Source organism: Gymnogyps californianus, chromosome 10 (genome assembly GCF_018139145.2).
Source record: "Gymnogyps californianus isolate 813 chromosome 10, ASM1813914v2, whole genome shotgun sequence".
In the NCBI taxonomy this organism is placed as follows: Eukaryota; Metazoa; Chordata; class Aves; order Accipitriformes; family Cathartidae; genus Gymnogyps; species Gymnogyps californianus.
Genome location: NC_059480.1, coordinates 28,735,620 through 28,748,481, shown reverse-complemented (window position 1 = coordinate 28,748,481; position 12,862 = coordinate 28,735,620). Strand labels below are relative to the sequence as shown.

Sequence of the window (12,862 nt, the reverse complement as noted above, 5' to 3'; positions counted from 1 at the left end):
ATACCACTGTGCAGCTATAAATGCTTCTTCAATCTCATTTCTTTACATATTCGCCTTTTCTTCTTTGTTGGTATGATTTACATTCGTTTAAAAATTACTAGCATTCAGATCTCTGAAATACAATGTTACATACTGATTTTCAAACTTCTTCCAGGTAAAGGACTGCTTCTTTCAAAGGAAACCATTTTCTCTTTTTTACTCTGCCTACTGTTCACCTAGTTAGTCCAACAACTCCCGCAGTTGGCTACGTAAAGAAATAAGAACTAGGTGCTCAAGTTAAAGATCTGCATTTCCTTTTTTCCTTTCCCGTCACAAAATGCTTTATGCATCCAGGTAGCCACTTGTCTTGCTGCTAGGCTTATCCTTTTCCATGCTTAAGGAAACGCTTATTTCCATGGCCTTAAGACATGCAAACCAAAATGACAACGCCTCGTCATAGCATACATCTGTAGCCTTTTACTCAAAGACACCTCAAGTGATGGACCTGAACGACAAGGCAGCCACTGGAGCTCTTGGCGATCACGGCAGCAGGCGGCAGATGGCTGACCTCCAAGGACGAACTGCACCGCGCTGGGGACGAGACTGGGGGTGCACCGCAGTGTCCTGTATGGATCTCCCAACTCACCCACAGCTAATCTGTACGTCTACAAAATGGCACAGCATCATGCCACGGTCTTGCACAGGAGGGCTTGTGCAAGAAACATCATGTGGTCTTTTTTTAGCTATACCCAGTTACAGGTACAAGGAAATCTCAGAGAAGCTCGGATTTTAATTTGAATAAAGAGGCAAGTAAGGAATAGAGAGCAAGATCTCTGAGTCATCGGCACAGCGAGTAGCTGAACTTTGGGTGAGGTTACCCAGAGAAAAGAGGGAAAAGGAGGGGACCAAGAACAGGGAGTACAAGGACCGGAGGATACTGAGGAAGATCATCTGAAAGGCAAATTACAGGAATGAGCGTGGGAGAGAAATGAGAAATCTAGGAGGAAATATACTTCTTCCTTACTTCTCCTCTTCTCATCCAGCATCTGTGGCTTAATGCAGACTAGGGAAGCACACTCCAGGACTTCTTGCATTCGTCATCCTACATAAACTAACAGTAATTTCACAGCATTCTTCCAAAGTCTCCCAGTGACAACCAACTAGGGAGTAGAAAAGAGCCAAAGAAAATTAGCACAAAATAAATTCTCAGAAATCTAAGAAATGTTAAAAGATCCCCTGTTGAAATACGTCACTGGCATACCTATACAGGCCAAACAAGGGAGAATGGCACAAGTCCTTCCAAAAGGATGGAGGGGGTAGGATACGAGCTGGGAAAACACATCCTGCTGCTCAGGTATGAACTTTCATGTCACTGGCACGACATAACCCACACACACGAGCTTGCCTTCTGCGCCTTCTTTAGGTGAATATAAATTGGGGCAATTACTATCTCTAGTTCTGTTATTTAGATATACCAGGACAGGAAACGTGTCTCATGTGAGTCTGAAACCAGTGAAGCCTGGAATGAAAGGGCCCCTGGTGACCATCCGCAAGACGTACCACCAGCCAGGCCCTACGGTACGTATCCCATCAGCAAAGTGTGTGGCCACACTCTCAGCTGCCGCCTGACTTAAGACATGCTGCTGCACCTTGTGTTAGGTTCTGCATGCCCAAGCAAGCTATCAGAAAGCTCGTTTTGTCTGTTGTATCCCCTTAAAATTATTGAAGAAAAATGTTCTAGGGTTACCTTGAATCACTCGGGTGACTTAACAGATTTATTCTGTTTGATCCAGTATCTCTCCATGATAGCGTATCTGGATACCTAAGCAGTGCACACATTTGGAATAAATGGGATTTTAGTGCAAGAGATTGCCATATGCATGCATGTAGCTACTGCATTTCAGCCATGTCTTTTTAACACTGCAAAAAAAACACACATTCTAAAGAAAACATTACAAATTCAAATGTTTTTAGTAGATTTCTAGATTTAGATGTTGGAAAGATAGTAAATGTGCATCTATTCATGTAAAGATCATTTTCTAATATGTATGAAAAGATATGTATCTTGATATGATCTCAGTGGTTTGCATATTACTGGGCCTTTTCAACTCCTTTTAATCACTGTTCACATTCAGTTTTCATCCACTTCAGTAGCACACTATCATGATGTAAAGTAACGCATCTGTACATAACGGTCTCTAAGCAGCAGCATGCTCTCAAAGAGGACAGAAGATAAGTGTTCTCCTTTCAGTACTTCGAAGTGAGATTCCTTGAAGTCAAATTCCTAATGAGGAAACACGAAACACGTCAGGTAAACACTGAGAAGGGGGGGACACAATAAAAGAGGATCCCACGTTCCAGCTCTCAATCCAGTGAGTAAATCTTGCTATTGCACACTACGGTACTGCAGTCAATAGGACTGTCTCTCTGAGGAAAGATTGTTTGTGCAAGGACTGAAGGTCTTCAAAATTAGTTTGTTTTATAAAACATAGAGTGTACAACATACAGGAGTATACAGATATGGGTACTGTAATTCTTACAGGAGCTGTTGCTGGAGTCTAGAAAAGCAGAATTTATTCTGCTCTGAGACATCTAAATCTGCAAAATTCATTAAGAGAGAGGAACATAACACTCAAACACTCATCTTGGAAATCATTATAGTGATACATACCGGGAAGTGAAATCATGTTCCAGAATCTATGCATCAACCCCAAATCTATAAAGGTAAAATAACGTATAAGTAACATTTTTTTCTATTATATTACTGTATTTTGAAATAGTATGATGCTGTAAGATATATTTTCTATCAAGATTAGTATAGAAAATTTACAGTTCAGCACTGCTATATCTTTATTGCAAGAAGCAAATCCTTTGAGCATTTGGATTCTTGGCCTGCCCGCGTATTACAGATTTATTTTTCTTGTAACTGTTAATGTAACGTTATTCTCAGTGTACATGAGTGCCACTCAAAAGAAACTCTGACCCACTGGATATACTGTTTACCAAAGATTACCTCAAAAATTATTTCCCAGTTTCTTGTTTTCTATCCTTTGCATTATTCAACACCCCATGTCCTAAGAGCAGGGGAAGCCCAGGTGCTGATTCAAGTCACATTTTCCAAGGGTTTTTTTTCAGTCACTTGCTGTGGTGTCTGAACAGAGATGAGGTCTCTTTCAAGTCAGCTTCAAATGGTCATTGACAAACACTGTGCCCTCAAATGTCAAGCTGTCACTGAAATACATTAAAAGGTCAGACAGGGGAAAAACAAAACAACAGAGGAGGAAGAAAAAATTTTTCCTTAAAAACTCTTATAAAAGAATTGTTTTAAAAATTAAGTCCAAATGATAAATGAAGACACCTTAACACTTATGTGAATAAACAAACCAGGAGCAAATTTTCTCAAACAGCAAGTTTTCCGGGGCATTGTGCAAAGAGCTGATATCTACTCAATAATTACAACTTGGGTTTTCAGACACTTTAAATTTTTTAATGATGTGAGTCATTTAGAGCAAAAAATAAAATAGGACATTTGTATATTATCAAATTTACAGACTCATTAAATAAAATCTATGTTTTATTACAGCAGCAAGACAACACTCCACAATTAGGTTAAGCTCTGGGTCACAGCTACACAGAATTTTAATGCCTCCAAATTTTAACCCTTGTAAATATATCCATCAGAGATTAACACATCAGCACGTAATCTTGTTAACATAGTCCAAATCACTTCCAGGGAAAACAGAACACCTGACCAAACTAAAGTTGTGATGGACTGCATGCTCCATCATGACTTTGCCACCTTTATCTGGATCGAGAGCGTCTGTTGCTATAAAGACACCTTCTGCGTTCCTTCTACATAACACAAAGAAAAGCAACATATTCAGAGACAGCAGAATGTGTCTCTCTGCTCTATGTGTATGGATATAGATTTATTCAATAGACTTAACACTGACTGTTCCTTCTACTGTAGTTTGTTAAATCTGAAATATAACACAGCATCTTAGCAGAACTAAGAGCCCTGAGGCAATCTTAGGAGAGCCCTTGTTTTCACCTTGGAAAGGCAGCATACAGAAAGCACAACTTGCAGAGTGATCCATCTCTATCACAGCAACCTGCAGTCTTTGACCCTGATTTTCTTCAGTGCTACATCTCTGTCACACTAGCACAGCCCCACTGATTGCAATGGCAGGCCTGATTTATGTTGGTGAAGTAAGAAGGCAAGTCTGCTTGTTTTCATGCCTCTGTACCGAATGCTGAGTGCGGACATAGTATTTGGCCCTTTTGCTCTGTCTGTTCATAACCCATAAAGGAATCCTGAATAGGGCTGTGCTTATTTTCCCTTGCATGTTCCCACTGAGTGGAAAACAGGGTGACTGCAGACACCTAAATGATTATGTCGTCATGCATACCACTGGAAATTAAATCTATTCCTTAAAGAAGCAGTGTAATTTTTAATTAAACTGCTGAAAGTCCTGAGAGTATATTTACCTCTGTTTAACTGAAATGAATGACAAACCCTCAGAAAAAGAGCTCTCAGTCAAAATGCATTTTAGGTAACCAGACCACTCTCTTGTGGTCGATGTCTAAGCTCAGTCTCTAAGTTTGGCCACCTTGAATAGCTCCTTTCCCCTCTCCTAAGGAGTCACAAATCAGTTGTAACCCCCAGCTCCTGACTCAGATCTAAAGCACGAGGGCCCATCCAAAGAGGAGTGATGACAGGTTTACTGACAGAATATATATGGCAGAAAAAACAGTAGTGTTCTTGCTGTGAGCCAGTGGGACTCCTGCAACTATCCGCAAGCTACACCCGCTCTCGTGGTTGTGTTGACAAAAGTATTAGCTCCACATGGGCCCTGAGGAGGAAGACGACATTGTAAAACTACTCCTTGCTTAGGGACAACTCAGACATGAAGAATTATTCAAATTAATTTTGACATCCTAGCTCTTCAAACATTTCAAATGCTGCCTTTATCTGGATGGACTTGCAAATATTCTGTAAGGCTGGGAAACTTCTTAACTTGGTAAGAGATCATGGAGGCAAAGAAGGGGACTCTTCAGAGTAACTGGCATAAAATTAACCAACATTTGTCACATTTGATCAAAGAGATGTCAACCATGAGAACATTCATAAGTTTCACAATGTCTTATTTACAAAATGTGCATGCTTACATTTCATCCACTATATTCAAAGGTCTATACAATGGCCACTTACACAGGTATTACATACGAATCATGTATAGAGCAGTAGAAAATTAAACCATTTACATATCTTTTAATCCTCTACTTAGTCAACTAAATGAGCTAGTCTTAAGCTTGGGCTACATTTTTTCAGATAAATGTTTCAAGTCTGGCACATCAGTAAGAGCAGAATTGCAAGTCAGCCCAAACTGTTGTAACTTCACACCTGGGGAGCTGCTCCCTCATCTTCCGCAGGTTCCAACAGACAGACCACCCAGTGCCAACAAGCAACCAAAGCTGTTTTTTAAGACTTTATTTAGGATTCCTTTTAGACACACGTGTTCCTCAAATAAAGATATATAAATAACTTGAAATTCACTATGCAAAGCTGTAAAGCACTTAAGTATTTGTTATCCCATCCATATATCATCCAAAGTTTCAATCTGTTTAACACTGTACCCAAATAAAATTAATTTATATGTTAAGAAAAAACAGTTGACATTGTATTTGCTATGGTAACTTGAGTCAAGAGGAACAATGTCTGTCAAATCAGTTTAAACGTCTAGATTAAATGCCTTTTAATTGCTGTTGCCATCTTCTTCCCGTTTTCTGTATGCTTTATTCAACATTTGTATTTCTTCCTGATAACCACCTCTTTCCATATGCTGCTTTTTACTATTCTGCCGATGAGCTTCGACAGTGTCTGGAATTGATATGTTAATATCGCTGTCAGGATTGTTTGATGGTATGAAGAGGGAGTAGGAGGCAGTTTCCCCTAAATCACATGAGACAAACCTGTTTTCCTTCCGTGAATAACGTAAGGATGGAGACCTTACCTGTGTGGAGGACTGGCTGATATTACTGATGATTGACACAGTATCCAGGGCCTCTTCATTGTCACAAATTTCAAGTACCTCTAAATGAATTTTAACACTTGTGTCAGCAAATGTATTAGGAGACTCCTCTGGGCTTGGCTCGTGACCAACGCTTTTAGATCGATATACTTCAATTTTCTTTGACGTGGGTGTTATTTTTTGCCCTTCAGTGCTTACCTCGTACGTAGATAAAGAGAGCGTTTTTCCTGTGGGTGCCTGAAGAGAGACAGTTCCTTGAAATGCACACAGAGGGATAGCTAAGGCCCCACCTGATCGCTGAAAAGAGAAAGAACGACCATTATCTAATGCTAATTTTTGAAGTTAGAATCCATTATAAATAAGCCAATTATGCTTAGTTTGTTAACTTATTTTACTGTTGTAGACTTTTCCTTTCAGTATTTTAGAAACCTGGTATTTATGACTTTAAAGAGTAGAACAAAGTGTTTTATAATTATACACTTTAGTATAAAAAGTGAAGTCCCAAGTGACTGTGACTCGTCTACAGCTTACGGACACACACACACACTTTATTAGAATAGTCTACACTTAACGTTTCATTGCAGCCAGTCCACAACAAGACAGCCAGCACTAGCAGGCACCTCTCTAGCTAGTACTCACAGGCAGCCCTCTAGCTAGTACTCACAGGCACCTCTAAAAGTGTTTTCACACTGCTTAAAACAGATCAAGATACTGATCTCCTAAAGCTTCTCATACAGTGACCAAAAGGAGAGAAATCACACCAGAGGACTGTTCAAAACCAGGACCCTACGCTGACAACATCTGTCTCTCTTGGGCACCCTGTCTTAATCAGTCTTAACTAAATTAGGTGCCTAAAGTTAGGTGGCTTAGCTACCAAGCTGAACTTTCCAAAACTACTTGTCAGATAGTACTCAAGGAACTTTTTTGTGCATTTTATTTTTATAGTGGAAATAATGTTCATTCAACGGTGTCAGTCGGAAATCTATAATAAGGATTTACAGCACCACTCCTACCTCCCGATCACTCCTCCCTACCTCCTGCTCCTGCTGCCTGGCAGGGCAAATCACCAGCCCAAACCTCATCCTCCCCTGTCCTTCCTCTATACACACACAGACACATGCACAGAGACCCTCCTTAGTGGCATGTAACTTTCTGCATGATTTGGGAATAAGAAACAGTATTACAGCAATCAATGCATGAGGTGAAAAAATGACAGTTGATTTATCAGGATGTGTACGTCTGAGGCATTTAAGGAGTTCAGATAGCACTCACATTTCTTCCTGTCCATGCAAGGGAGGGCTAAGATGAAAGAGGGAGACAGCTGTCTAGAAGAGCAGGATACGCCGCTTCATTTGTGAGTGTTGTGATTAATCTACCTGCAACCAAGAGACAAACCGCAGAAACCCTTGGCTTTGGAAAGGACCAGTCTTTCCCAGGCAAGTTACAGGGGGATGCCCTGAGCTCACCCTCTGAAGCAGAAGCTCCAATATTGTCCTCCTGGGTACTGACTTGTCTTGTGCAAACTACGCGAATAGAGAGAGAGGAAGAAAAGGAGGAGTGACAGAAAGACCAGGTCTAATAATTGGCAGTATGCAGAAGTGCTAGCATTATTTCAGCACTGAAAGGACCCCTTCCACTTGGACCAGTTCTGTTTAATGTTTCCTTTCTAGTAAAACTGAGAAAGTGAGTAAAAACAGAGCAGTTTAGGATACCGATTGGAAAGGTGGAATTGTTCATAGGGAGCTGGGAAGGGCAATTATTTGCTGATTATTAAAGGAAACTGTTGTGATGAGACTTCTGTCGAATTAGGCACAACTTTACCACCACACAGCTAAATCAAGTGCCACATTACCTCACCTTCACTAAAGAGCATGAAAAGGAAATTAGGTTTCATTGCGTAGAAAAATCTTGCCAGACTGTGACTTAACGTGGTCCTTCAACACAGGAATTTGCCTGACAAAACCCAAGAGCTGGCTTGCCCTGCTAGAAGGAAATCAAAGTTGTATTAGTCTCCTTAATAGATTTGTCAGAGAAAAATGGTCCTCAAGTGTTCTTCCAATGTGCAGTTACAGAAGCAGCTATTGTGCTGTGTCATCGAGCCGGCAAAAGTCCTAGATCGGTGAATGTTAGAAGACAGCAGCTCACTGCCAGCCCCTGGCCCCTGTTCGAGTACAGAGCCATGGCAGGTACAGGGGCTCCCTCAAGGGTGGCTCTCCAAGGGTAAGCACCAGCAGCCTTTAAGCAATGACAAGGGAGCTTTTTTTTAAAGCACAGTTAGGTGTTGGCACTTACATTTTCTGTAGTAATCAGTAATTAGGATCACTCCTCCAGGAAAGGAGAGATGTGAGAATAACTGTTTTCTCAGCTTGAGGAAGCTCTTGTCCACTTGTCTTCCATCCCATACACTTACTAAGGCCACTAGAGGATAGAGCAACAAATCCAGCTCTGGGTAAGATCAAGTGGGCAAAGCCTACTGTTCTAAGCAGCACAGACAGACGCACAAGGTTAGCGTCTTGGATATCACAATAGATAAGAGCCTGGATACCTACCAATTTTGGTAACACACATTCAGAATGGCATTTCTGTTGGATACAAGCCCTACAACTCTGTTTCCAGCCCCCTGTCTAGTTTCTGCAATCAACACTGAAAGTGCTTTGCAGGGTCTGTTAAGAGTGTCTGCATTTCTGGCTGTTAATCAAGCTCAGAGTCTGAAGAACAGTCTAAAACAGCACTTAGATACAGAAAGACATCTAAAGAGTATGAAAAAAAAAGTTAAATAAGAACTGGTTACTTCAGTGCAAGATTACGTTCTACTTAATAAAACTGTGGATTTGTCAGACTGAACGTCAAGAAGATGGAGGATACGTCTGAGGCACGTGGAGGGAGAATGAGTAATCCTCACTCGCTGGAATGAATACTACTGTTCTGGAGAATGAGAAATTTTCCAATGACCACAGATTTAGTGGCTCTTTCTGAAAGTCTGTTTTCTGTTGAGAAATCAGTATTTACTTTTAGAAGTGAAAAGGATATACCAAGTCTTCTATGCCACTTCCCAGCCACTAACCAGCATGCCAGTAAACTACGTCATTTTCCCCTAGAACAATTCCAGCAGAAATATTGTTCAATTACAGACACCTTCACCTGTTTCTACGAGTAGAGAATCCATCTGTCTCTTTGCAAACTGTGCATCATAATGCCATGCACTCATGACTGTGACAGGCGCCTGCCTAGTAACCACTGCCCTTGCAGGGAGCAGCTTTCAAGTCACAGCTTCAAATCCCTCAGTGCAGCAACCGAGTTGCAAGGAAACTAGACTATTAACTGCAAGCTTTGACGAAGTACGTGTGTGTGTGAAAGAAACCCATTCATCATCAATGCAAAATGCTCAAAGCTTAAAAAAATCCAACTAATTACTGCAAAAAAGTAAGCAGCATTTACATGACACTAGAGAACATACTAAGCAGAGTTTATTAAAAATTAAACCAAACCCCAGAATTACATGATAGAGGAAGGCAGGAATAAAGCCCGAGGAGAGATGTGAGCCACTGAACTGAAAATTCACCACTAAGTGCTGAGGGGAACTAGCACTACCTTGGCCAGCCCGAAAGTGCCACAGCCCCAGGAAGGCTTCTGTGATCCACGCTGCAGGGCAGACACTGTGGCCACAGAGAGCGACCATCCCTCTGCAGCCAGAGTACCTGAAAGGACTCTGCACCAGAGCCAGAAAGGGGCTAGCGACCGAGAACTGGATCCAGCCCCTCCGCTCCTTAGCAATGCACAGGGCACCGACCACCACAGGCAGGCTCCCTCCTGGGTTCAGAGCTGTCACCCGCCTTGTGCTTGCTTTGCAAGCTTCGCTCTAGAGTCAAGCAGCCCAACAGAAAAACGCTATGAATAAAAACAGTTAGCCCAAAAGAGGGAAGAATGCATTTCTGGTTTTATGTATAGCCAGGTAAAATTGATTATTACTGGAATTACTTTCACTACGAATTACTATTAATGAGAACAGAATGTCACCCTTATCTTGTCCTTGATATCATTATTAAATATTCATTTTTGCTTCTTATGACACATCCATGGCAATAAATAGGAATTTACTAGCAAACCAGACTATACTGGTACATCGGGTGAAGAAGTATTTTATCTTCCATTGTCACCTACAGTTCAGCTTTCTGATTTTAAGCCTTACAATGCAATTTAATTCTAAAGCAGTAGGAAGAGGAAGCAATTTGAGTAACGCTTAACAGCAGCCTTCAGTTCATCCATCCAGGTTCCTGTATCTCATCTCTGCATTATTTTAGCAGGAACAAGAGCATCCACAGCTGTAGAAGGGTCATGATTCATTCTTACTTCAGTGAAAATAGAAGGAGATCCACTGTGCTGTTTCTGAATGTCTGCCATCTCACTCTCAACAGCCTGGGCCCAAAATGCTTTTTGAAAGGGTACTGCTCCACTGGGCTCTTTCCACACTCTTTTGCCCACACGCTTTGTATTTCTGTATTTAAAAGAAAACCTAGTTTCTAAAAGAAATACACATATTAACTCCTCCCACACAATTTATGCTATGCATTCTCTTTTTAAAGCACTTCCACACAGACGTTTTTAGGAAGGTACAGAAAACTTACAGCCACTTGTTTCTTGGATCGTCTTCAGAAAGACGACGTTTTGATGCTATCTTGACAATGCATGCAGGAATCAGGCACTAGCATAAAGGTAAAGAGCTTTGTGAAATAAAATAAAACCCTATCTTTTCAACCAAAGTGCCATTTTGCAGCTTTTGTGCCTCAGCAGTTTTGCAGCATACTAGATACACATCTATAATTATCATTATTCCTAAATAAAATGTAGAAATTTTTCTACAACTCCAGTATTGTGTTTGTTTTATCAGAATTAGTTATACCAGGATTTGTAGTACTATCACAAAGACACTCCACAGCTGAAGTGCATTCTTTCTAACTCTCATGCATCCCATACCAGTTTGGCATCCATGGCAACCACAAAGGACAAGGAAGCCTTGCTATCAATGATTCTGATCCTGGGAAGACTTGTCTTTCGGAGACCTTACTCACTCTCAACTAGGAGAGGTGAAGGAAGGATCAGACATTTATCTGCTTGAATACAGCAGATTTAAAATCAAGTCTGTTCTGGTTCTTATATCCACTTAGAGATACTTCTTCTCTGTGTGCACACATGCACAGATACATACAAGTATTTATTTATTCATTGTACACACGCATATATGTATATAAAATATTTACCTTTTTACAATTAATTTCTTAATTTCTGGTAGGATTGAAAGGTTTCAATTTGGAAATGCTCAAATGTTTCAATTAAAAAAATCATGGCATTCCTCAATCAAAACATTCTGTAAGCCAAAATCACTATCTTTTTTGCTGAGGCCAGCTTCAACTGAATACCACAAAATATCTGCTGGGTCCCATAGAAGTTGCAGTCTAGCACTAAAGCTGAGCTATCCCTCTGGAGGACTGTTTTCTGCAGGTTTGCATCACAGAATCAGTAAGTTGGTAATTTTCAAAGTTGCTTAATATATATCCACACGCATTTCATGATTCGGCAATGCTGCAGGATCTCTAACGCTGTGATGTTTGCCATGAGCTCCTGCCAACAGGAGCTGGCCCTTCCCTTGCCTAGCTTTACTTTTTGTGGAGAGTGTTTATTTCCATCATGTTCTACCACAGGGCATACCCCCTCTGCAGCTCCTGCCCGAGATGGCTGGAGGCAATTCTGTCTGTTAGAATCTGGGACAGTGATTTCACTGGAGAGCTACACGTACCAGCACATGCATTTTTCACAAGCAAAGACAAAAAAATACAGTAAAATAAATCACAAATGTACTTGTTCCTTAAGGAGTGCTGATGCATTCTGAACAGAGAAATCTCTGCATAATTGATAAAGCAAACCCTTTCATTATTAAATTAAATTATCCACCTTCCAGATTTCACAGAAGACAGAAAGTAGTTGTTGTTGCTATGAGGCAAACCTTCCTCATAATCATTGTAGTTTAAGACCAGGCTCCCCTGTCCTGTTCCGGCTGCCTGAGCAGAGTTTGAGCTGGCTTCACTGGGGGAAGATATTGTCGCATAGGGGAGGCTTCAGCCTCTGCAGAGGACGTACCCGAGCTCGACAGCGGCTGGGCAACGGGCCCTGGCAGAAAGGTTTCAATTTGGAAATGCTCAAAGCAGTGAGAAAGGGCCCACCAAGAGCCATCTGACTTACAGTTTTTCAATGATCCTACTAAGGCCATTTATGGAACCTAGAAACTCTGCAGCCTTCCCTGCACAGAAAATAAGTTTTTGATCCCTATGGCTTTTTTGAGGGGGAAGGGAAGGAAAGGAGAAGGTAACTTTTACAGAATCTGTTACTGTATTTCTCCTTGCAAACTGGCAGAAACCAAAGCAAAACACCCTTTTCTATCTGGTTTGCCATGAAATAGTTATACTTACGTGAAATATTAATAAAGGGGTATTAAGCTGCAAGTACACGCGAAGAAAATTTTACTTTCATCACTTGCCAAAGCAGAGCCTTGTTCTGCATGCTGGTAAGTGCCTCCCAAGGGTGTATGGCATTCCCTCTGCTTCCCTTTAGTGTCTGCAGGAGTTGATCAGCAATTTGCAGAGCTGGGCACTTACAGAAAAGTCAGGAATGTATGACTGCAATCAACTTTGAATACTGTTTCTGATGTATTTACATGTGATGTTCAAAATAATTTAAAACTCTAGTTTACAAGTGAGCAAAAATTTATTCTGCTAGAGGAAGCCTGGAAATTCTTTAAGGCTAACATATTAATATTTGAAGTACCAAACATTTCTACATACTTTTCACATTTTATA

General features: G+C 40.9%; 1 protein-coding gene across 1 annotated transcript in view; it reads right to left on the bottom strand.

Moving 5' to 3' along the window:
* Window positions 1-5,583: 5,583 nt before the first annotated feature.
* GPR149 (G protein-coupled receptor 149) overlaps window positions 5,584-12,862 on the bottom strand; it is a 28,146-nt gene continuing 20,867 nt past the window's right edge. The window contains exon 4 of the mRNA XM_050902401.1: window positions 5,584-6,308. Coding sequence (XP_050758358.1) covers window positions 5,736-6,308 — 573 coding nt within the window. The 3' untranslated portion in view covers window positions 5,584-5,735. The remainder of the gene's footprint in view (window positions 6,309-12,862) is intronic.